At 41.5% G+C, this 26,683-nt stretch overlaps 1 protein-coding gene across 1 annotated transcript; it reads right to left on the bottom strand.

Annotated features, from left to right (window-relative positions):
* Window positions 1-5,096: 5,096 nt before the first annotated feature.
* prr5l (proline rich 5 like) lies at window positions 5,097-25,449 on the bottom strand. The gene is made up of 9 exons (XM_021564236.2): window positions 25,091-25,449; window positions 18,740-18,870; window positions 15,074-15,154; window positions 14,731-14,779; window positions 11,688-11,745; window positions 11,196-11,287; window positions 10,682-10,816; window positions 10,236-10,356; window positions 5,097-5,880 (listed from the first exon to the last, which is right to left on the bottom strand). Exons 2-9 carry the CDS (start codon window positions 18,859-18,861, stop codon window positions 5,504-5,506), a joined length of 1,035 nt encoding a protein of 344 aa, XP_021419911.1. The 5' UTR covers window positions 18,862-18,870; window positions 25,091-25,449; the 3' UTR covers window positions 5,097-5,503.
* Between the last annotated feature and the right edge of the window lie 1,234 nt (window positions 25,450-26,683).

The raw sequence follows: 26,683 nt of genomic DNA, 5'->3' as shown, positions 1-26,683 counted from the left end.
GGCTAAAGTATGCACTGTTAGGCCTTGCCACAATAAAAATACCACTGTTACTTCGTATGTAAAGTGTAGCTTGCTGGTAAAAATAGTCAAATCACATTGTACATTGAACTTCGAATAGGCAGAAAGTAGTGTTGTGTTGGATACCACCTAAAGTGAGACCGATTCAAGACCAGAGCAAATTGAGTCCACGTCAAGACCAAGACCGTTAGGGGACAAGGGGTTCGAGACAGAGTTAAGTCCGAGACCAGAAAAAAGCAAGTCTAATTCAGGACAATGATTGTAATTTTGTCTAATCACCACCATAATATGAGTTCAAAATGTCCAGTATTTCTGTGTTCATATTTCAGACCAACATATGGATTATTTAGACATTCAGAAGCATTTCGCTACACATCAACATCTGCTAACCATGTGTATGTGACAAATAAAATGTGATTTGACTTGAATAGTGAATAAAGGCATGTTGAGGGACAATAGAGCCACTATACAAATTATTACTAACCCAAACAAAGTGGGGAACAATGGGCCTTCTACAGCCTTCAAAGAAGGGTTATGGATTTATAAAATAATAATTAGAATGTTTTCAGTGATGATTAAATCACTTCAGTTTTGTTTGTAAAGAAAAGGGTTGATACTGAAGAGAAAAAAATATCTAATCAGGATTTTCCTTTGGTGGTCTCAGGGGAGATAAATCTGGAGACCACATTCTCCAGACCACAGAGTGTCTCGGTCTTGTTTCGGATACATTTTTACTCAGCCTTAACTCAGTCTTGGACAATGAGGACTCACAATTTCTTCCTGAGACCAGCCAAGACCAGCTGAGTAAAAAAACAAAATTATCAGCTTCCATTGTCAGCACATGAAACCGCTTGGCCAGGCCAAATATATACACTCCTTTCTTGAAACATAAATATCTTATCGCCTATTGAAACCTAATCTAATCAAAATTGATTCGTCACGTGCGCCGAATACAACAGGTGTAGATCTTACAGTGAAATGCTTACTTACAGGCTCTAACCAATAGTGCAAAAAAGGTATTAGGTGCACAATAGGTAAGTAAAGAAATAAAACAATGTTAATGTTAAGGACAGTAATGTTACAAGTAAAGTAGGAAGCTCAGGTTTCAATAGGTGTTAAGATTTTAATGTTTCAATAAAGGAGTGTATATATTTGGCCTGGCGAAGCGGTTTCATGCGCTGACTGAATGGAAGCTGATCATTTTTTTACTCAGCTGGTCTCAGGAAGAAATTACGAGTCTCCACTGTCCCAGACGGAGTCAAGACCGAGTAAAAATGTATCCGAGACAAGACCGAGACACTCAATATGTGGTCTGGAGTATGTGCTCTCCAGACCGGTTTGGAGTACTACATCACTGGCAGAAAGGGCTTTGCGGCTTCAGTCCCTAATAGATCCCATGTTACCGAAAGGTTTGTGTCAAGACCGTTGAAAGAACTGGACCAAGGTGCAGCGTGGTGAGCGTACATATTCCTTTATTTAAAAAGATGCCAAACAAAACAATAAACACTACAAAACAAACCATGAAGCTAAAAGCTATGTGCCCTAAACAAAGTCAACTTCCCACAAAGACAGGTGGAAAGGGCTACCTAAGTATGGTTCTCAATCAGAGACAACGATAAACATCTGTCCCTGATTGAGAACCCTAACAAAATATAGAAATACAAATAATAGAACATAGAATACCCACCCCAAATCACACCCTGACCAAACCAAATAGAGACATAAAAAGGATCTCTAACAGGGTGTGACAGTTTGTCTTTTGTGTTAACTCAGCAGCACAGACATTCCTCGCAATGGTGACTCTTACACAGTGCAATGTTACTCGTTTCAGGAAACTAGGCGTCAAGTCACGCGTCACAACTTCACAGGAGAGGCGTTTGAACATATTTTTATTTTTTTATTATAAAAATGCAGTTTTGGGCAAAAATCCTTCTGGAACATGTGAACTTTCATGTGCCTTAACAATAAACTTGTATGGCATCTTTAAATACAAACAAAATTGTTATATTACGAGCATAGTTGTTAAAGCCATAGCAAAAGAGAGGAACCTTCCTGTTAGCCATGATTGGCTGAGATAATGGATGTGCTGGACATGCCGAGAGATATGTTCAGAATGGTCTGCCATGTAGTACGCTTATGTCTATATCATGAGCTGCGTAGTATGTGAAGGTAATCCTTTCTAAAGTGGCTTTTTTGAAAGGTGTCATGAAGAACTGCACAAATGTTGCTAAGGCTCTCCATGTTCTGGAGGATCGTGTTTTGAAATCAGTGGAATGACTGGTGGAAGCAGAGTATGATAGCTAAGGAGATTTAGGCATATGATTGTAAATGCGGAGGCGGTCGAAAAGAGAACACATAAGGCTGTTGTTTAAAGCACCTGTCTGGATTACATCTTCAAACTAAACAACTCCTTTGCTCGCTTTGAGGACAATACAGTGCCACTGATATGGCCCGCTACCAAAACCTGTGGACTCTCCTTCACTGCAGCCAACGTGAGTAAAACATTTAAACGTGTTAACCCTCGCAGGGCTGCAGGCCCATACGGAATCCCTAGCCGCGTCCTCAGAGCATGCGCAGACCAGCTGGCTGGTGTGTTTACGGACATATTCAATCAACCCTTATCCCAGTCTGCTGTCCCCACATGCTTCAAGAGGTCCAAGAGGGCCACCGTTCCCAAGAAAGCTAAGGTAACTGAGCTAAACGACTCACTTCCGTCATCATGAAGTGCTTTGAGAGACTAGTCAAGGACCATATCACCTCCACCCTACCTGACACCCTAGACCCACTCCAATTTGCGTACCGCCCCAACAGGTCCACAGATGACGCAATCGCAACCACACTGTACACTGCCCTAACCCATCTGGACAAGAGGAATACCTATGAATACCTATGAATACCTATACCTATGTGAGAATGCTGTTCATCGACTACAGCTCAGATTTAACACCATAGTACCCTCCAAACTCGTCATCAAGCTCGAGACCCTGGGTCTCAACCAACTGGGTACTGGACTTCCTGACGGGCCGCCCCCAGGTGGTGAGGGTAGGAAACAACATCTCCACCCCGCTGATCCTCAACACTGGGGCCCCACAAGGGTGCGTTCTGAGCCCTCTCCTGTACTGCCTGTTCACCCACGACTGCATGGCCATGCACACCTCCAACTCGATCATCTAGTTTGCAGGCAACACTACAGTGGTAGGCTTGATTACCAACAATAACGAGGCAGCCTACAGGGAGGAGGTGAGGGCCCTCGGATTGTGGTGTCAGGAAAATAACCTCACACTCAACGTCAACAAAACAAATTATTGTGGACTTCAGGAAACAGCAGAGGGAACACCCCCCTATCCACATCGACGGGACAGTAGTGGAGAGGGTAGTAAGTTTTAAGTTCCTCGGCGCAGCAGCGCCTCTTCAACCTCAGGAGGCTGAAGAAATTCGGCTCGTCACCAAAAGCACACAAACTTTTACAGATGCACAATCGAGAGCATCCTGTCAGGCTGTATCACCGCCTGGTACGGCAACTGCTCCGCCCACAAGGCTCTCCAGAGGGTAGTGAGGTAGTGACCCTACAGGACACCTACACCACCCGATGTCACAGGAAGGCCATAAAGATCGTCAAGGACATCAACCACCTGAGCCACTGCCTGTTCACCCTGCTATCATCCAGAAGGCGAGGTCAGTACAGGTGCATCAATGCAGGGACCGAGAGACTGAAAAACAGCTTCTATCTCAAGGCTATCAGACGGTTAAACAGCCACCACTAACATTGAGTGGCTGCTGCCAACATACTGACTCAACTCCAGCCACTTTAATAATGGAAAAATTGATGTAAAAAAATGTATCACTAGCCACTTTAAACAATGCCACTTAATATAATATTTACATACCCTACATTCCTCATCTCATATGTATATACTGTACTCGATACCATCTACTGCATCTTGCCTATGCCGTTCTGTACCATCACTAATTCATATCTTAATGTACATATTCTTCATCCCCTTACACTTGTGTGTGTATAAGGTAGCTGTTGTGAAATTGTTAGGTTAGATTACTCGTTGGTTATTACTGCATTGTCGGAACTAGAAGCACAAGCATTTCGTTACACTCAAATTAACATCTGCTAACCATGTGTGACAAATTTTAAAAAATGATTTGAAACTAAGGGCAAGCATGGCATCCGTGACAGAGATGGAGAAACGTTCATCCATGTAGCTTGCTACATTTTCAGATATATTTAGTCAGAAAGTCATTTTCATTGCAAATTAAAGCTTACTGTTAGCTAGCTACCATTAGCTGTCTGGCTGGCTCGCAAGATCATGTTACATGTATGATCTGTGTAGTAACGTTATGCATATCTCAGAGCCATTTGTATTGCTAGTTATAGCCTAATGTTAGCTAGCTAGCTAACATTGAACCCAGCTAGTTGGTTAGATTTATCTACCTGTAGATTCATGCAGGGTAGTAACGTTATGAGTTGGGATTATGGTTAATTGTTTAGCTAGCTAGCTACATGTCTAAACAAAAGACTTCACTATTCAAGTAACCATTTCACTGTACCGTTTACACCTAACAGGCTAGAAACTAACCAAAAACATTGTTTAGAAAGTTGCTTTCAATTTTTAAACGGATGGGTTTATTGGTGTTAATTACGCACGAGTTATGCTATTTTGGACCCCCAGGCTGCTGATGTCATTTTTTTGTTAATAATTTTTCAGAACAACGACAAGTTTGATGTCGGACGACAATAGAATGTTCATGATGTCACTGTGACAACTGTTGATGTAGTATAAACCAGCCTTTAGTCTTGAAATCTTTGGTTGTTCACTACCATACTCACTGTTTAGCACATTGCCTCACACGTGAAAGAGATGGGTGGGGCAAAGTCTTAAGAGGGTGTAAACGATGCTGAATGGGTGTAGAATAAGAAGAGCTCGTGTACCAAACATTCAAGGACCATTTTCTCAAAAGTGGGGTTACAAGTTTTTCAACTTTCAAAGCAGAATTACTTTCCCATTTGTTCCTCAACTGCAGTGTATGCTATACAGTTTTTCTAGCTGTGAGTCTAAGGAGTCAACTTTTATCTAATGTAAAAAAAATATTAAAACAATGTTACAAAAGACCAAATCGAGGCGGTCAGTCACAAATATACTTTCTTTACATGAGGCTCAGATCTCACTGTCCCCTGTGTCCTTATGAGAGGTTAAATAGGGTAAAAAAAACAAGCTGTTACGGTAGATGCCTGTCATCAATCAGTTCCAACCGAGGAATGCGTCCCAGGAATAAAATAATGTGAATAGATCTGACATGTTGGCAATTCGGGTAACAATCAACTGTTTCCACATTTTGGCCTCTGAGCACAGAGGAGGGAAAGCCCTTGGGTGACAGGGACTCCACCCAACCACCCTGCTCGCACTCAGAGATGTTTTTTATCCCCTCAGTTTCCCAGGAATCAATAACAATGGTCTCCAGCTGCTATCACTGGTTAGCTGGGGGGATGGCAGCTGATTTCAGTCGATCTCTGCTTTCTAAAGGGCCCCACCACTCCCAGTGGGGATTCCAGGATGTCTGGATGGCTGGAGAAAGGCCTGGGCAGCATGCCGTTGCCTGCCATCCCGTTCCCACCACCGCCACCACTGTCCTCCTCCATCCCAGGCTGCATCCTGCCAGAAGCTGAGAGCAGCCGTATGTCAGAGTGTGCATTGGCCACTGTGTGGCGTCGGACTCCTCCCACCTTCTCCAGGTAGGATTCCCCCTCCTGCTCCACTAGGGGAGCCAGAGAGGAGGAGTCTGAGGCATGATGATGAGTAACAGTGATCTCTGGTTGTGCCACTCTTAACCTGGAAAGTGGTGCACGGCATTCTAGGGATAGAAGAAGAGGAAAACACCTGTTTGAGTATTTCTCTGCTATTGTTTGAAAGTAATAAAGCCGACTCCTGATGAGTATGCATTGGATAAATGCAATGCAATGTAGTTCACCAGTCCTAATTCAAGAACAATTGTTAAAGGCCCAGTAGTCAAAATTATGTTTATTTCGAGTTTTGTTCTATCATATTGTACAACAGCTGATGAAACTAACAGTGCAAAATATTATTTTTTATAAGTGATATTTCCTGTGCCTTAAATAATTATTCCTGAATTCATCTCCCAGTGTATGGTGGAAAGCAGACTCAACCAGATTTTCCTCTAGGATTTTGCCTATGCTTAGCTCTATTCTATTTCTTTTTCATCTGGAAAAACATTTCAAGCACACCAATAACATGATTCAGCTACTGTACCACTATGCTTGAAAATATGTAGTGGTACTCAATAATGTGTTGTATTGGATTTGCCTCAAACATAACACTTTGTATTCAGGACAGAAAGTGCTTTATCAAATTTCTTTGCAGTATTACTTTAGTGCCTTGTATCAAACAGTATGCATGTTTTGTAATATTTTTTATCCTGTATAAGCTCCAATCTTTTCAATCTGTCAATTAGGTTAGTTTTGTGAAGTATGTACTGTTGTTGTTGATTCACTTAGTCTTGCCATAACAAAGGGGTTGAATACTTATTGACTCAAGACATTTCAGCTTTCATTTTTAATTAATTTGTAAAAATGTCAAAAAACATTATTCCACTTAGACATTATGGGGTATTGTGTGTAGGCCAGTGCCCCCCAAAAATCTAAATTTAAATGTAGGTTGTAACACAACAAAATGTGGAAAAAGTCAAGGGGTGTGAATACTGTAGTTGCTGGCACTGTAGTTGCTGATTGAAAATACAATTTACACAGGACCTTTTAATCAGCATGTTTGCATGGGCGGGATGCATTGGCATTCCATTGTGACATCACCATGCTGTAAATTGGTTAATAGACCAATAACAATAACAGCCAAATAATCAATGAACCTACCAGGTACAACCCCAAATCAGTAAACACGGGCACCCTCATAGATGTCATCCTAACTAATTCGCCCTCCAAATACACCTCTGCTGTTTTCAATCAATATCTCAGCGATCACTGCCTCATTGCCTGCATCCGTAATGGTTCTGCAACCAAACGACCACCCCTCATCACGGTCAAACACTCCCTGAAACACTTCTGCGAGCAGGCCTTTCTAATCGACCTGGCCGGGGTATCCTGGAATGACATTGACCTCATCCCGTCAGTAGATGATGCCTGGCTATTCTTTAAAAGTGCCTTCCTCACTATCTTAAATAAGCATGCCCCTCTCAAAAAATGTAGAACTAGGAATAGATATAGTCCTTGGTTCATGCCAGACCTGTCTGCCCTTGACCAGCACAAAAACATCCTGTGGCGTTCTGCATTAGCATCGAATATGCAACTCTTCAGGGAAGTTAGGAACAAATATACACAGGCAGTTAGAAAAGCTAAGGCAAGCTTTTTCAAACAGAAATTTGCATCCTGTAGTACAAACTCAAAACGTTCTGGGGCATTGTAAAGTCCATGGAGAATAAGAGCACCTCCTCCCAGCTGCCCACTGCTCTGAGGCTAGGAAACATTGTCACCACCGATAAATCCGCTATAATTGAGAATTTCAATAAGCATCTCTACGGCTGGCCATGCTTTCCACATCGCTACCCCTACCCCGGTCAACTGCCCGGCACCCTCCACAGCAACCCGCCAAAGCCCCCATCATTTCTCCTTTACCCAAATCCAGATAGCTGATGTTCTGAAAGAGCTGCAAAATCTGGACCCCTACAAATCAGCCGGGCTAGACAATCTGGACCCTCTCTTTCTAAAATTATCTGCCGAAATTGTTGCAACCCCTATTACTAGCCTGTTCAACCTCTCTTTCGTATTGTCTGAGATTCCCAAAGATTGGAAATCTGCCGTGGTCATCGTCCTCTTCAAAGGGGGTGACACTCTAGACCCAAACTGCTACAGACCTATATCTATCCTACCCTGTCTTTCTAAGGTCTTCGAAAGCCAAGTTAACAAACAGATTACTGACCATTTCGAATCCCACCATACCTTCTCCGCTATACAGTCTGGTTTCAGAGCTGGTCATGGGTGCACCTCAGCCACGCTCAAGGTTCTAAACGACATCATAACCGCCATCGATAAGAGACATTACTGTGCAGCCGTATTCATCAACTGGGCCAAGGCTTTCAACTCTGTCAATCACAACATTCTTATTGGCAGACTCGACAGCCTTGGTTTCTCAAATGATTGCCTCGCCTGGTTTACCCTGATAGAGTTCAGTGTGTCAAATCAGAGGGCCTGTTGTCTGGATCTCTGACAGTCTCTGGGTGTGCCACAGGGTTCAATTCTCGGGCCGACTCTTTTCTGTATACATCAATGATGTTGCTCTTGCTGCGGGTGATTCTCTGATCCACCTCTATGCAGACGACACCATTCTGTATACTTCTGGCCCCTCCTTGGACACTGTTAACTAACCTCCAGACGAGCTTCAATGCCGTACAACTCTCCTTCCGTGGCCTCCAACTGCTCTTAAACGCAAGTAAAACTAAATGCATGCTTTTCAATCGATCGCTGCCCGCACCTGCTCGCCCGTCCAGCATCACTACTCTGGACGGCTCTGACTTAGAATACGTGGACAACTACAAATACCAGGGTGTCTGGTTAGACTAAACTCTCCTTCCAGACTCACATTAAGCATCTCCAATCCAAAATTAAATCTAGAATCGGCTTCCTATATCGCAACAAAGCATCCTTCACTCATGCCGCCAAACATACCCTCGTAAAACTGACCATCCTACCGATCCTCGACTTCGGTGATGTCATCTATAAAATAGCCTCCAACACTCTACTCAACAAACTGGATGCAGTCTATCACAGTGCCATCCGTTTTGTCACCAAAGCCCCATACACTACCCACCATTGCGACCTGTACGCTCTAGTTGGTTGGCCCTCGCTTCATACTCATCGCCAAACCCACTGGCTACAGGTTATCTACAAGTCTCTGCTAGGTAAAGCCCCGCCTTATCTCAGCTCACTGGTCACCATAGCAGCACCCACACGTAGCACGCGCTACAGCAGGTATATCTCACTGGTCACCCCCAAAGCCAATTCCTCCTTTGGTCGTCTTTCCTTCCAGTTCTCTGCTGCCCATGACTGGAACGAATTGCAAAAATCTCTGAAGCTGGAGACTCACATCTCCCTCACTAGCTTTAAGCACCAGCTGTCAGAGCATTTTACAGATCACTGCACCTGTACTTAGCCTATCTGTAAACAGCCCATCTATCTACCTACCTCATCCCCATACTGGTATTTATTTATTTATTTTGCTCATTTGTACCCCAGTATCTCTACTTGCACATTCATCTGCTGCCGATCTACCATTCCAGTGTTTAATTGCTATATTGTAATTACTTCGCCACCATGGCCTATTTATTTCCTTAAATTACCTCATTTGCACTCACTGTATAAATACTTTGTTTTCTTTTGTTCTACTGTATTATTGACTGTATGTTTTGTTTATTCCATGTGTAACTCTGTGTTGTTGTATGTGTCGAAGTGCGAAGCTTTATCTTGGCCAGGTCGCAGTTGCAAATGAGAACTTGTTCTCAACTAGCCTACCTGGTTAAATAAATAAAGGTGAAAACAGCTGGTTTTCCCTTCCCCATTCAGACCACTCCCAAAAGCAATTTTTGCCCATTTTAATGGAAATCTATTACAGTAAGGTACTTAATTGTTACCCTGAAATTATTTGATATTGATATAAAAACTGCTGCATTGGGCCTTTATTTACTCTGGGATATCTGCATGCTCTAGTTTAGTGCATGATGTCACGACCATCCCAAGCCATTGAATTGATCAGGTTGACTGTAATGGCAATCGTAGAAACAACTACACTGGGGAAGGGGAGTAAAAGTGTAATAAAGAAAGTGTGTGTGCTAGCCAGTTCCAGGCCAGTGGGATAAGAAATGTGATAAAATGCAGATTTGCAGGCTCTGTTGATGTTTTTTATGTGATTTGTCATGCCATAGAAGCCTAGTTAGGGCTTTCAAGGCTTATTTCCCCTCATAGAGCCACGGTAAAGGGATCACACATTCTCCTTCTTATTAAAAAAACTGGTCAAATTGCTGTTAATGCTTCTTTTGAAAACAAGCACTATTTTACTCTTTTATTAACTGTTCATTATTGTTCAAAATACAATATGATTAGAAGAAGAAAAAATAACTTAATCTTACTACAAAAAGTGGGACCAAAGCTTATACTATGTTCTGTTGTGACCCAGGCCACTCACCTACGAAGCAGTTGGTGTTGCTAACGTGGAGGACGTTCCCCAGGTAAGGCGAGATGACTGTCTCGACCAATCCCTCTAGCTGATAGTACTCTTGACTGGGCCCGTTAGACTCATGGATGCCCTGTGGATAGATACAATGACAGAAACATGGACAGATACATCGTGAGTAAGCATGGGATGGTGCTCAACACAGACAGTTGACACAGAGGCCTCACTTTGAACCCTATTGCATTAACTTTATATTACGATGTGAGATAATGTTATGTTCATTCGCCACAGAGCCAGGCTCTGTTTTGCCATGTAGTACTGCCATGTAGTACAACTGACCCAAAGGGGTTTAGAAGCTACATGTACTAACTATTATTATTCTACTATATGTGGTGACAATTGTCAAATAAAGTGTCTACATGTCCAGATTACAATGACTGGTGTAGAAGTAAGCTTACCTGCAGAATCAGCAGCATTTGTGTGATGGCTGGGGGGACTGTGGCAATGGGCAGCAGGTCTTCTAGGGAGAGCTTCAACAGAACCAGGTCTCTGAAGCCCAGTAGAGCCATCTGTCTGACGGTAAGCTCTTGACCCTGCACTCACACAGGAAAAAACACACATAAACGAATGATGTTCATGAGGGATGAAATTAGATGGCAACATTGCAGTAAAGGGCTGGGAGGACTTCAAGATGCCAAATAAATGAAAGAGTATGGCAAAAAGCAGAGGCTGTAATTGAGAGAGGGAAGGAGAGAGAGATTTCTGACCCTACACTGACAGGGGCAGGAGAGGATTGTCCCTATCTGGCTGTGTGCAGTAGAATGAGCAGCCAGTTTCAGAATTAAGCCAGGAGGGCAGGATTAATAACACCCCTACTGTATAAACCAAGTGCCATGGGATTGTACTGATTACTGAGGGTCAGGCAGTCGGTTTAAAGTCTCAGCGAAAGGACGGGCTGTATGTTGGCAGTACCTGAACAGGATAGAATATAGCCTGGAGCGTGGGCAAGATCCCAGTGAAGAACCTGACCCACATCTCAGACAGGATAAGGAGTTGACTGTCACCTGAGGAGAAAGGGAGGGACAAATGAACCACCATTAGATGACACTGTGACAAATGGCACAGATCTAAGTTCTTTCACAGAGCCTTCGTTCCCTGAGTCTGAAAGCATTTATGCTCCACAAGACTGAATCGAGGTGGTCAATCACAAATAAACTCTCTTTACATGAGGCTCAGATCTCACTCTCATTTCTGTGTCCTTATGAGAGGTTTAATAGGGTAAAAACACAAGCGGTTACAGTAGATACCTGTCATCAATCAGATCCAACCGAGGAATGCGTCCCAAGAATAAGACCTTGGGGAAATACCCTGACCATCTCGCTGTGAACAAAGTAGCTTCCTTAAATGTAAATGCAAACTAGCCAAATTGTTTGCAATGTTTCATGGCGCAGATGGTACACTTACCCTCATAAAGTCTAATCTTCTCAAGAATATGTGACAGGCCTTTGGTCAAGAGTTGATTCTAGGACAAATTGTAAGAAAGAAAGAGTAAAATGTTAGAAACGTATGTTTTTAAATTCAAGGAAACAGTAACAGTTTCAAGTTCTCTTACATGGCTGTTACCAATGACTCTATTAACATCTACATGAGAGACATCTGGTGTGCAAATGAAATGCATCTCACATGCCAGTTGGTGTAAGGTTGCTGAAAGGAGGTGTTCATTTGTGTCCTATCCAAAACACGTAGAAAAGGGGATATTTATAACCAACGTTCAGAATGAACAGGTTTCAACCCCTTCAAAAAAATCAGTTCTCTGCTGACTGAATAATTGATCAACAAATGCACAGAAAGGCACTAAGCAAAAGAAAATCTGCTCATTGCATATAGAGGAGCTGGTGGGACAGCCAGTGGAAAATACATAGTGGTTGGTAATGTTCCCTAGTTGTGCCATGATTTGCTCAGTGTTCTGTTACTCATGGGGACACAACGTCACCGCAAAATTTATTGGGAGAGCTCGAAAATTCAAGCCCCTTTGGTGCTGCCATAGAGTTACATTAGAAGTGTCCATCCAAGAAGGCTCAAGGTCATTGGCCACAGAAAAAATAAATCAAATCATGTTATATCTCCCGTACCTTTGATTGGACTGATGTCAACATCATACTTTCAAAATCTTAGCTAGCAAGCTAGCAGTCATCATCATGAATGAAGTCGACAATCTACTGGCAAATCCTTTTCAATCCTTGCCATGTGAAGAGAAATTATGAAGATAATTTATAGATTAAACATATTTGTGCTCATCGGCCATTGGACATAAACATTACAGAACACATTGAAATTGCAAGTTCAACAATGAGTGGTTTGGAAGGAATCAGTGGCTAACTGCAAGCATTGCAAAGCAATCACTAGCATGCTATTCAGTGGACTGGGTGTGTGGTCCAAGTCTGGGTTTAAGGATCTCTTTTCCAAGCTTAAAAGGATAAACATTCAACATTTGCAATGCTGTCAATCCAGCATGGCTTCTGCAGCGTTCAAAACAATGGGAAATCTCAGACTTCAGTGAGTTCAAGACAACTGTGACCTCGGAAAAAAAAACTAGCTCTGACTGGGAAAATACGTTTTGAATGGTCTTCCAACTCGGAATTCAGAGTCGGGAACTCAAGCCTCTTTCTAGAGCTTTGAACTGAAGATCACTGACGTCATGATTCAACGTTTACAGAGTTCCCAGTTGTCTTGAAAGCACCATAAATCCAGAGAATGCCAGACTTTGATGACAAAGTTTGATGACAAAATTTGCCCACGAAGGTCCGCCACGCCACTTCCTGTTCAAGTGAGCACAGCACAACAAGTTGAGTCAAAAAATGTATTGTATGCTGCTTCAGAAATTATGTAATATGCCAAGGAGATATGTATACTGTAGCTAAGAAAATAATACTGAGTTGTTGTGTTGTAATTTGAAATACTTGCTACACCAGAAGTTAATGGTTATATGTAGGAGGAATGTTTATGGTGGGGTCAATTGAGGGCGGATAAGAGCCATGGGCCTGGGAAGTTACTAAGTAAGGGAAAAAGCAATCACATGGTTGTGGTCACTGATAACGGTGGAGAGCTGTGTTTTAGTGAGGAATGGGGGCCGAGGTCAGGTCAGGTCACATGAAGGGAGAAGGAACAGTTTACTACCCACATCACTTAACTTCCTGCCTAGCAACAAAGATGTAGGGTTTAGAAAAAAGGAGGAGACTCCGCCTAAAGGGAAGTTTAAATACTTGTGCTGTTGGAACCATGTCTTTGTCGCTGTTTGACTCGTTGGGTGAATAAACTTTGTTTGAGCTTTGACTAGTTGTCTGTTAGGTTCTGACAAACAGAGTGAAAAACTAACAAAGTTTGTTGTGTAGTAAGCCATTACTTGCCCATGTGCCTCACCCTAATAATTTGTTCCCTTTTCCCCCTCATAATATAGCCTACTGTTCTGACTTGGTGGTGCATGTAGCCTATAGCCTGTTTTAAAGAAATGTAATCATTGAATATTGTAAAAGCTTTCATTGTCTGCATATGCGCCCCCCTTATTTATCCTATGGTTCTGACTTGGTGTACAGTGAGAATACCGTAAGAATGGCCCATGTTCTGAATTCTATCGCTGTACATTTCAAAAGTGTTTAACAAATAGTTATATTGACTACGTCCGTCCTAGTTCGCTCGTTAATGTCTTAATCGAAATTAAGGATTGCCTCTCATCCACTCGTTGTCCCAGTATGCCATAATTTGTACATCTCAATTGTCAGTATAAACCACATATGTTTAAGCAAGTCAGCCATATCAGCTATGTTTTTTTAAAAGGCAGTAAATGAGGCTGAATGAACTGTTTCTCTGCCAGACAAAGCTCCATTGATAGCAGTGATAAGGTGTTGGGACTGCTGTTGGGACTCCGTTGTTGAGACAGCTTTAAGTAGACCCTAACAGTTTGTGGGCACCGTTTGTAACTGTTATAGTGCACTTCATGTATTGTTTAGTGTTGTGTTGTGTAGTGTAGTGGTTTTGCTGGCATGCATCTCCATTTTTGGGGGGAGTTTGCCCCACCTAGATTTACATGCTAAAATCGCCACTGGCTCAACTGCCATTTCAGGACAAATAATTAAGACAGCAATCTAAATTTAGTTTATTAAAACACCAAAACACCTTTCACTTCAATTGAAAAATAAATAAATATATGAATTACTTCATTATTATTACTACATTTGACACATGTATATGATTTTCCAGGTACCTTGACTCTTGTCAACTCACCCAGACTGTTTTTAAATTGTTCTTATTGAGGCATTTTCCTAAAACACCTTACAAACACATTTGACTGGAAAGTTTGTAAAAGGTCTTTTGGAATGAATGGGGCAAAAATCCTTACAAATCTGATATGGCTATTAAATACACTACATATGTGCATTATATTAATAAACTACTCCTTTGATAATTTTGGATGGTGAATCTACAGTACATGCAAGGGGAAAGGGCATACCTGGAAGTACTCTGTGATGAACGAGCCCAACTCGGTCTTGAGGAGCCATCTAAAAGGACACAGAACAATGGGACACTAGCTAATAACGTGAAAGAAAAACATATATTTAAAACACACTTTATAAAAATATTGACATACAGTGGTGCCCTAAATCAAAGGTGGTGTAAACATTTTGATGTCTCCTTTCCTTTATGTCGATTCCACTAAGGCCTTATCTGTCACAGCCTTACGGGTTACAAGAACAAAACAAGGAGAACCGTGTCCCCAAAGCTTCCTGCAGTGTGCGGTGAAGTCACAAAGCTCTTACAGAGTACGTCTATCTAGACTGTCAATTCAACCTTACCTGATGCTCTCATTGAGGGTGTAAAGCTCATTCGCTTGCAACCCTCCACCCTGGAACACTTTGATCACGGCTGTTTGGACGCTAAGGGAAAGAAACACAGGGTCAGGTCAGAGCTCATAGGTCAGAGGGCATAGGTGAGGGAGCCTCAACTGCCTGGCAAATGGGAAGCTCTGGCTGAGATCAACAGGACAGTATTTAAACTTTTCTGAAAGATGGCTGATTGTGATAGATAGTGATTAGGTTGCCTCATTTTGTCTAATAAGTCAATCATACAGTGAGTATACCAAACATTCGGGAACACCTTCCTAATATTGAGTTGCATCCCTATGCCCTTAGAAAAGTCTCAAGTCGTCGGAGCATGGACTCTACAAGGTGTCAAAAGTGTTCCACAGGGGTACTGGCCTATGTTGACTCCAATACTTCCCACAGTTGTGTCAAGTTGGCTGGATGTACTTTGGGTGGTGGACCATTCTTGATACACATGGGAAACCTTTGAGCGTGAAAAACCCAGCAGAGTTGCAGTTCTTGACACAAACTGGTGCGCATGGCACCTCCTACCATACCCTGTTCAAAGGCACTTAAATATTATGTCTTGCCTAGGGTTGCAAAGGGTCGGAAACTTTCTGGTATATTTCCAGAATTATTCCATGGGAAGTTAAGCCCGGGAATTTGGGGAATTTTGCTTAAATTCATTTTAAAAAATCATTAGCTTATTACAGTGAACCATTTTTGTGGGATACACAAGGCAATTCTAGGTCTTGTGGCATATTTTGGTTAAACTACCCCCAATTCAATGGAATTGCAAACCTCTGCATGCACAGTGCATTCTTCCATTATATGTGCAGTGCACTCTTCCATCTAATGTACAGCTGATTCTCAAGATCTTGCACACTAATGATGCTATTGACATGCTATTGACACTGCCTGAACCAAGGACTACACACTTTCTGGTAAGTTTTGATTACAATACTGGGTGGGGTGAATATATTTTATATGACATACATTATTTTTTGTTAACTTGTAAACAGTAGCCTACAGAAAAGTGTGTTTAAATCATTTATAACTTGTTTATAATTTATGCTAGTTAGTTTTTGCTACCATGTGGCTTTAGCTTGCTTGAGCCTGCTATCTGAGGAGTGTTAGTTCACCTGTTTCCATACATGTTTCATTTAAAAACATGTATCTTACAAAGGAGTTGTTTAATCTAACTGCTTAACAATTCATCTGTACATGGAATTGTATTAGTTTATTTTAACTCATTTTTTCAAATCTTTACAGGAATATTCCACAAGCACTATCTGATGTGTGGAGACATTTCACTGCAGCTAATGTGGAAGGAAAATGTCACGACTTCTACCGAAGGTAACTCCTCTCCCTGTTCGGGTGGCACTCGGCGTCGCCGGTTTACTAGCCGCCACCGATCCCTTTTTTCTTTTCTTTTCTGTTTGTTTTGTCTGTGATTCTTTTCACACCTGGTTTCATTTGCATTTATTTCTGTGTGTATATAGGGTACCTGTTGCCTGCCTTAGTTCGTGCGAGATTAGACTTGTTTGTATTGCGCTCGATTGTATTTTGATGTTTGTTGTTTTCACGGTTACACACGTGTATGTAAAGTGTCAGAACTGTGTTTGTTCCTCCTTGTTTGGGAACACACACCAAAGCACGCAACAGGCTAACCAATACAAGGGTTGAAAAATTGGGGGCCACCCGGGAAAATGTGAGGCTTTTTGAGCCGGACAACGAGCCATCCTCAACAAGGTTGAAAAGTGACAGTGAAGATGAGGCCTCAGAGTCAGATGTTCAAGGGGTGGACATTGAGGAGATCTAGGGAGAAGACATGGAAGACAAACAAAGCTTTAGTTTCTGGACTATCATTTTACAGATGTATGTTGAAAATGTTTTTGGGAGATGTGATGGATCATTGGGGATCATTCAATACTCCCTTTATTTTGTTGTTCAGTGAAATCATCCCATGTGAAGAGTCAACTCGTTTAATTAAAGTTAAATTTGTAACTAAATAGTTTTTAAAAATGTCTATTGGAGAAATTTTATGATTTGCAATTGTGTCTACTTATGATAAGGTAAAATGTTTATGTTTCTGTCTCCATATGATAAGGTAAATATATCCAATGCAAAAAACATCTACATTTAAATGGTAATAATAGTAATTTGCATTTATTTTTGTTAATTCCCATGGAAAGTTTCCACCTCTGAATATTACCTAAAATGTGCAACCCTAGTCTTGCCCATTCACCCTCTGAAGGGTACATATACACAATCCATGTCTCAAATGTCTCAAGGTTTAAAAATCCTTCTTTAACCTGTCTCCTCCCCTTCATCTACACCGATTGAAGTGGATTTAACAAGTGACATCAATAAGGGATCATATCTTTCCCCTGTATTCACCTGTTCTGTCTATGTCATGGAAAGAACAGGTGTCCTTAATGTTATGTATACTCAGTGTATGTCTTGAGCCATGTTAATTACAAAAACAATTTTTAAACTTGTTTTGATAACAACCCACCGTGGACAATTAGTGCCCTGCAACATTTTCTGAATATGAATTCTCCAATGTAGGAAAAGAGGTGTGAAGTATGATGCATTTTGCAACAGGGAGGCATGGACATACTGTAAACAGTGAAAACCAGAGATCCATTTAAAGCCCCTCTGCAGATATTGTCATAACATGACACAACATATTGTCATAACATGGCCTTGGGGGTTTTCATAAACCTTTTCATTGTGTAGCAAAGCTGTGTAAAGGTACTGTCCAGAATCAACCCCTAGCCCATACCCCCTGGGCACTTTTGTAGAGCTGAAGGAATTAGAAAGGAAAATAGGGCTTGTGAAAACTTGGCATTGGCCTTTTGTCCTAGTTTAGGGACGGTCCGCTATCAGATCAAAACAGTGCAGCGTACCATTGTGACTTCGGCCCTTTGCTGTGGAGGACTGTGCCGTTCAAGTGGTGGCGGCGGCCGGTGACCATGTGACCAAGGACACAAACTCCACACCTATGGAAAGACCCCCTGCTTTCGGTGGACAAAGAGCACGCCAAGCGCCTCAGTGGCACCTCTGGGGTTTAGTGGAAGGGACCTCTTAGCAGCCGAAGCACCCGCTGCCCCATCCGCTTCCCACAAAACATCCTGTCAAATGCTCTATTCACTTCCTGAGAGAAGGGGGAGAGCTGTCTGACACATTTCCATACAGAAATAAAGGGTTAGCTTCTGTTTCCGTAGTGAATATGTTCAAAACCGCCAGCTCAACAGTACTATCCACACTTTTTGCAGATAAAGAGTGATTGGGTGGTCAGAGAGGAAAGAGACCATCGCAGGTCTTCCTGCTCCAACCCGGACACTTACTAATATACAAAAACCCACATCCTCTAAAAACTTCCTGGTGGGATTACAACATTATTTATCCTGTAATTTCCTATCATGTTCTCTTTGGACATTTTAGGGAAATAAAGTGAGGCACAAAGAAATATGATATGTATCAAATCTAGTTGCTTCCCATTTGAAAGCAAACCAAAGTCAGTTCAGTATCTAATGACTGATATAGACCCTCTGTCAGAGATGAATGAAAAGAGAAACGTGTTTCACACACTCAAACACACACATTTAAAAGCAGTGTTGGATGTGGTTCACACAGATGAGGAGGCCCACCCACCTATTCCAGACGCTGGTGTTGGACAGCTGCTGGCCGACCGAGCTGGCGTGGAAGCAGGCGAGGTCCGTCAGCACGGGCGAGCTCATGAAGCGAGCGCGGGGCCGCCGAAAAGATCCCATCATGCACCAGGCCTGCAGAAAACAAAAGTCAGTGGTTAATAATGGCTATTCAATTGGGTGCAACTAAAAGTTCATGACATTGCCGATTAAAAAATAAATAAATGATCCTGCAGTATAGAAGTCTGTGTATGGGCTATTCAGTGCATTTCTGCCTCCAATGCTAAAGCCGTTCATTCTACTGAATAGACCGCATGGAAGAAAGGAAGACTTGGTGTGACATTGTGAAAGTTTCAGAATCAACAGCCACTGGCGTAGACGAAGACTGAAACCAAAATACTTTGGCTACAACACTCACACAAAATGTGTTTGTGTGTACAGTAAACCACTACAGTAAGCGAGTAAGTTCACTAAGCGAAACTGTGTCTGAGGGGGAAGACAGACACTCGCTCTCACAGCAGGTATGCATGCTTATGTTGTCTCAATACGAGAGAGCCTGTATCATTCCGAAAGCAGAGAGGTGGTGAACCCCCGCTGTGCAGTCATGTCAACTTCCTCTCGTCCATTAGCTTCCTGCCTTACTGCTCTAATCCAAACCTCAGTACTGTTTACAGCACAAACTGTGCCCTAATGAAAGGGCCAACCGCCAAAAGCCTGGGTTGGTTAGGTAAGAGAAGAGTGGCTAAGCTAGGCTACACTAGGATATAATAAGAGCCTGAGAACAGCATGGGATTTGGCGTCCCGCACAGATATATGGATAGCTTGTGAGCCAGGCCCCAAAAATAACACTGTGTCGAGAACTTGGTAAACTAAAATGAGATAAGGGACAAGGTGACAGGAGGTGGGCCATCGCACAGCTTTTAGTCTCAAGTCACCCACTGACAGAGAGAGCAGGAAGCCCACATGAAGGGGAAGGGAGGGTGGTGAATGCCACCAAATGTTATAAACAACGCACATGCGCTCTTTCCCACGCATTGAAAAGGCACTCATGCACAAGCTGGCCTGGTACATAAACAATCACACACAGACTTGCACAAACACAAGCTAGCAAACACCTACGGTACACACTTGAGACATGCACACACAAGCTGGTGAAGACACACACCGCCGCCCCGCCTGTACCCACCACGTCACCCCATCCCACACACATCTGGGTGTCAGAAAGTATCCCTACCTCCCCAATCTACTCTGTAGAATGAGAGCAGATGCAACAGCACCAACCACTCATTTAAAGAGGCGCAATGCCTAATATTCAAGATATGTGGGCCAACTCTTGCTTGCGAGAAAGAATTGGTTGAGATTTACAAATGTGTTATGACCAGCTCAGTTGGGCCTGTCTGTGTACAAATGAATGAATGAAAGAGAGAGAGAGAGTAGTGACTTATGTACATGTGTGCGTGTGCCCTCATCAAGTGCAGATCCTAAATTAGAAAGAACATCGAAAAGCTGTAAATGAAAGATTATTCTGCACCTCCTTTTTTTTCTCTCGCCTTCGTGCTCTGCTCTGCGTCCCCTCTAATGCTGTCCCTTTGTGCACTCCACTGAGGGTAGCCTGGCAACGCTAAATAAGTATTTAGCAATCACCTCTCTCTCTGTTCTCTGTTTGGCAGACCAGATGAAAATAAACAATAGCATGCTTGTGTGCACCCACCCCGGGTGCTTCCATTTGCCCTGATCCAAGAAGAAATCAGAGTGAGGGTTTGTGGGGCACTCTGCAACATGAGGGCTGGACTATTAGCCACCTGGGTCGCCCTAATTGAGACTAGGGTAGTGGGCACTATGAATGTATACTTTCAAAATGCATCCATAAATACAATGTTTATCACAGATCTGTAGATGACTGGACAGGGGATGGTAGTAGTAGGGCAATTCTATGGTAACAGAATGACACTGAAATACTTTTAAATTGAAAACAAATTATGGCAAACAAAAACCTTTGACTCCAAAGTCAAAGAAACCAGACAACTCTATGCACAAGGAATCGTGCTATACGGTACTGTACCAAACTCTACTCTACTGTATTGTACTGACCTATACTCCACATTTCTTTACCGTACTGTACCAAACTCTAATGCGAGTGTAGCAATTCAAGATGTAGCGTCATTGCTTGTAGACGCAGTTTTTTGTTAGGCTGGGTGAATGTTAGGGACTACTATTTGAGATCAACACATTAGAGATTTTCTATTTCTCCATCACTCATTCTCTTTGAATCAGCACCTGTGCTCTGTTTCCACAGGCTTGGTATCACCAACACTGGATGTTACCTTGCCTCTTTGACTAAGTACTTACAACCTTCAGTGACATTCTAAAGATCTAATGCCTTCCCTAATCAGCAGTAGGAGTTACTAGTAAGGTCATTATTTTCAGCGAGGAGTGTCACACACACAAGCAGGCCTTAGGCTGCAATGACTGTCAGCTTAGCGTCACCCATCTTTAATGTACTTTCCTATAGAGGTGCATCAAACTGATGCAACTTGGACTCATGGGTAGACGTAACATGGTAAACGGAAATATGTCTCCCTCCACTATGTTACATTTCATATGGTATGTATACATTTGTGGAGGTCCAAATTCCATCTCGTATAATATGTCTTGTAGGCAGAGTTGCAAAGAAAAAGCCATATTTCAGACTGGCCAATAAAAAGAAAAGACTAATATGGACAAAAGAACACAGACACTGGACAGAGGAACTCTGCCTAGTCGACCAGCATCCCTGAGTCACCTCTTCACTGTTGACGTTGAGACTGGTGTTTGCGGGTACTATTTAATGAAGCTGCAAGTTGAGGACTTCTGAGGCGTCTGTTTCTCAAACTAGACACTCTAATGTACTTGTCCTCTTGCTCAGTTGTGCACCAGGGCCCTCCACTCCTCTTTATATTCTGGTTAGAGACAGAAGTACACAGCATTGTAGCAGTAGTACACAGCATTGTACAAGATCTTGTACGAGATCTTCATTTCCTGGGCAATTTCTTGCATTGAATAGCCCTCATTTCTCAGAACAAGAACAGACTGACGAGTTTCAGAAGAAAGGTCTTTGTTTTCGGCAATTTTGAGCCTGTAATCGAACCCACAAATGCTGATGCTCCAGATACTCAACTAGACTAAAGGCCAGTTTTATTGCTTCTTTAATCAGCAGAACAGTTTTCAGCTGTGCTAACATAATTGCAAAAGGGTTTTCTAATGATCAATTAGCCTTTTAAAATAATACACTTGGATTAGCTAACACAACGTGCCATTGGAACACAGGAATGATGGTTGCTGATAATGGGCCTGTGTACGCATATGTAGATATTCCATAAAATCTGCCATTTCCAGCTACAATAGTCCTTTACAACATTAACGATGTCTACACTGTATTTCTGATCAATTTGATATTATTTTAATGGACAAAAAATATAATTTTCTTTCAAAAACAAGGACATTTCTAAGTGACCCCAAACTTTTGAAAGGTAGTGTATTTGTTAATAATTCCAATTTGTTGTGGCTAACATTAGTTAGGTTCCTAACATTAGTTAGGTGGCTAACGTTAAATACACTAGGGGTTACGGGTTACGGCTAGGAGTTAGGTTAAAGGGTAAAGGTTAGGGGAAGGGTTGGCTAACAGAGGTCGACCGATTAAATCGCCATGGCCGAATAATTAGGGCTGATTTTTCATAACAATCGGTAATCAGCATTTTTGGACGCCGATTATGGCCGATTACATTGCAATCCATGAGGAGACTGTATGGCAGGCTGACCACCTGTTGCACGAGTGCAGCATCAAAAGAACCTTGTGGCTACAAGGAGCCAAGGTAAGTTGCTAGCTAGCATTAAACTTATGTTGTAAAAAACAATCAATCTTAACATAATCACTAGTGAACTGCACATGGTTGATGATATTACTAGGTTAACTAGCTTGTCCTGCGTTGCATATAATCATTGCGGTGCCTGTTCATTTATCATTAAATCACAGCCTACTTCAACTGCGCCAAACGGATGATGATTTAACAAAAGAGCATTCATGAAAAAAGCACACTCGTTGAACAAATGTACCTTACCATAAGCATCAATGCCTTTCTTAAAATCAATACACAAGTATATATTTTTTAAACCTGCATATTTAGTTCAAAGAAATTCATGTTAGCTTGGCAATATTAACTAGGGAAATTGTGTCACTTCTCTGCGTTCAGTGCAAGCAGAGTCAGGGTATATGCAGCAGTTTGGGCCACCTGGCTCATTGCGAACTGTGTGAAGACAATTTCTTCCAAACAAAGACCGTAATTAATTTGCCCGAATTTTACATAATTATGACGTAACATTGAAGGTTGTGTAATGTAACAACAATATTCAGACTTAAGGTTGCCACCCGTTCGATAAAATACAGAGCGGTTCGGTATTTCACTGAAAGACTAAACGTTTTGTTTTCGAAATTATAGTTTCCTGATTTTACCATATTAATGACCTAAGGCTCGTATTTCTGTGTGTTATTATATTATAATTAAGTCTATGATTTGATAGAGCAGTCTGACTGAGCGGTGGTAGCCAGCAGCAGGCTCGTAAGCATTCATTCAAACAGCACTTTACTGCATTTGCCAGCAGCTCTTAGCAATGCTTGAAGCACAGCACTGTTTATGACTTCAAGCCTATCAACTCCCGAGATTAAGCTGGCAATACTATAGTCCCTATAAGATCATCCAATAGTCAAAGGTATATGAAATACAAATGGTATAGAGATAAATAGTCCTATAAAATCTACAACCTAAAACTTCTTATCTGGGAATATTGAAGACTCATGCTAAAAGGAACCACCAGCTTTCATATGTTCTCATGTTCTGAGCAAGGAACTTAAACGTTAGCTTTTTTACATGGCACATATTGCACTTTTACTTTCTTCTCCAACACTGTGTTTTTGCATTATCTAAACCAAATTGAACATGTTTTGACATTTATTTGAGACTAAATTGATTTTATTTATGTATTATATTAAGATAAAATAAGTGTTCATTGTTCATTCAGTATTGTTGTAATTGTCATATACATACACACACACACACACACATACATATATACATATATATATATATATATATAAATAAATTAAAAATCGGCCCATTAATCGGTATCGGCTTTTTTTCGTCCTCCAATAATCGGTATCGGTGGTGAAAAATCATAATCGGTCGACCTCTAGCTAACATACTAAGTACACTGAACAAAAATATAAATGCAACTTGCAACAATTTTCCTGAGTTACGGTTCATATAAGGAAATTTGTCAATTGAAATAAATTCATTAGGCCCAAATCTATGGATTTCACGACTGGGCAATTTGTGCACACAATTTGAGCCATGGGAGGGCATGGTTACACGTGGTCTGCGTTTGTGAGGCCGGTTGAACGTACTGCCAAATTCTCTAAAATTACGTTGGAGGTGGCTTATGGTGGAGAAATTAATATTAAATTAATTTCAGTCTTGCTGTCAGTATGCCATTTGCACACTCTTTCAAAAGGAGGAGACATCTGTGGCATTGTATTATGTGGCATAACTGCACATTTTAGAGTGGGCTTTTATTGTACCCAGCACAAGGAGAACCTGTGTAATGATCATGTTGTTTAATCAGCTTCTTGATATGCCACACCTGTCAGGTGGAAAGGAACATTTCTTACAAACAGGGATGTAATGATATTTGTGCACACAATTTGAGAGAAATACGTTTTTTATGCATATGGAAAATGTATGTGATCTTTTACTACAGTTCATGAAACATGGGACCAACATTTTACATTTATATTTTTCTTCAGTATAGTTGCAAAGTAGCTAAAAAGTAGTAAGTAGCTCCAAAGTTGTTAATAAGCTAAAATACTAAAGTTGTCCGTGATGAGATTCGAACACGCAACCTTTGGGTTGCTAAATATTAGCTATTTAAAAAAAAAAAAACAAACATAGCATATTTTAGTAATTTGGTTGTCCGGGATTTACATTTACTATGTCACTATTAGTCTATGAGAACAGGCTGAACCACCAAGGAGTAACGGGCAGCATGCTCAGTCCTGCAAAATTCAGTTTGGAGATGTTATTCAATGGTTTGAGTTCATTTTCTACATATGTATGCAGTTTTTTACTGCCGTCTAGACGTTCACTGACACTGACACACACTCATTTGGGAAGAAACTTCAAGATGGCAAATCAGAATCTCGAGAAGGTGAAAGGCAGAAAACATATTAGATGTGTGACTGTCAACGTGAATATTTATCTTTAGAAGTAGGCTGGGCTAATTTGAATACATTTTGTAAACAAACATATTTTAAAGCGTATCTTACCTTTTACAAGCTCACTTCAACTACTCTTCAATTGCCGTGTGTCTTGCGCACAGCGGCGTCCTTGTGGCGACAATTTCAAATTCGTGTATAAAGCATGTGTAGCCTATACCTCTTTGAACTAGCGAATTATGAAATTCAACCAATTGAAAGGTCCTTGGGTTTTAGTCTCGTCGTCTAATAATTCAGCCCATAAAGAGTTGCATTAGCTTGAAGGCTATTTGCTACATCTGCTACTTTCTACTGCGAAGTACCGGACGACGCTCGCGTTTACAAGTGTGACTTTCATCAATACACATCTATAGAGTTCGTTCATTCTCTGGTGGTGCCTGCCCCTCCTCCCCGACACCGATTGTTACGGAATACTTAACCGTTTCAATATTCATGAAGTGATCACCACTCTCTGTAGGCGGAAGCATTTTAACGGTTCATTATAGCCTATAATACAGTTATGTGAGTTGTCGCAGAATTGATAGGGAGTTTTTAGGAAATGTTCGTCTTTAATACAATATTGACTTTCACTAAATTCAACAATAAAAGCATAGGCCTAGATGCTTCACAATAGCTGTGTTGGAACTATTGCACACTGTATACTATTTTGTTCCTAACTACTAGCATTGTAATATGTATAATATATTATATCAAATTATACTATTCATTACACAAGCCAACTGCAGACTTCGTCTAGGATTAATGAAGTCAGGTACTGACTTGTCACACATTTAGTGTGAAGAAATTAAATTTTGCCTACCAATATAATTTCAATGTATAGTCCTACAAACCCACAGTTCTAAACCCTCTACTATCACCATACATGTTGATGCAACTAGGCCTGCACATATCGTATTTTTTCAATCCATTATTATTGTGCAATCCTAAAAGGTAAACATTTAAACTTCAAAGTGTTGTGATTTTGATAAGAGTAAAATGAAACCGGGTGATATAAAATCAATCCATTTTTCCACCCTGACCAAACAATAAATCCCTTGATTCTCTCAAAATAACCTTCTACCTGACAGCTACTTGACAGTTTAACATGTAAACGTGAAGTTCGAGACTCATGAACGTGCTCAAGAAAGTCAAAAACCCCACTGAGGGAATCATCATGTTGATTGTCAATCAAGAAAAAGGATCAGGCTAAAATGAATTGGACAGTGCTGATCCTTTATAATCACTTAAGCAAGAGCCTTATTTGGTCTACAGAGGGTCAAACCAGTGCCACATTTTAATAGTTAAGGTAGAGCACAAAAATGGTCAACACAACATCAAATCAAATTTTATACAGCGGACTGTACCGACCTCAGCATCCTCCAGGATGCTCTCAATGGTGCAGCTGTATAACCTTTTGAGGATCTGAGGTCGGTAGTCATTTTGGCAGGTTAGCTTAGTGTTCTTGGACCTTTTGCAGAATATCAGTCTGTCCCTAATGTTTTTCCTGGAGAGAAGTGGCTTCTTTGCTGCCCTTCTTGACACCAGGCCATCCTCCAAAAGTCTTTGCCTCACTGTGCGTGCAGATGCACTCACACCTGCCTGCTGCCATTCCTGAGCAAGCTCTGTACTGGTGGTGCCCCGATCCCGCAGCTGAATCAACTTTAG

Source organism: Oncorhynchus mykiss, chromosome 2 (genome assembly GCF_013265735.2).
Source record: "Oncorhynchus mykiss isolate Arlee chromosome 2, USDA_OmykA_1.1, whole genome shotgun sequence".
NCBI lineage: Eukaryota > Metazoa > Chordata > Actinopteri > Salmoniformes > Salmonidae > Oncorhynchus > Oncorhynchus mykiss.
The sequence above is the reverse complement of the archived record's forward strand: the minus strand, read 5'-3'. Positions and strand labels throughout refer to the sequence as shown.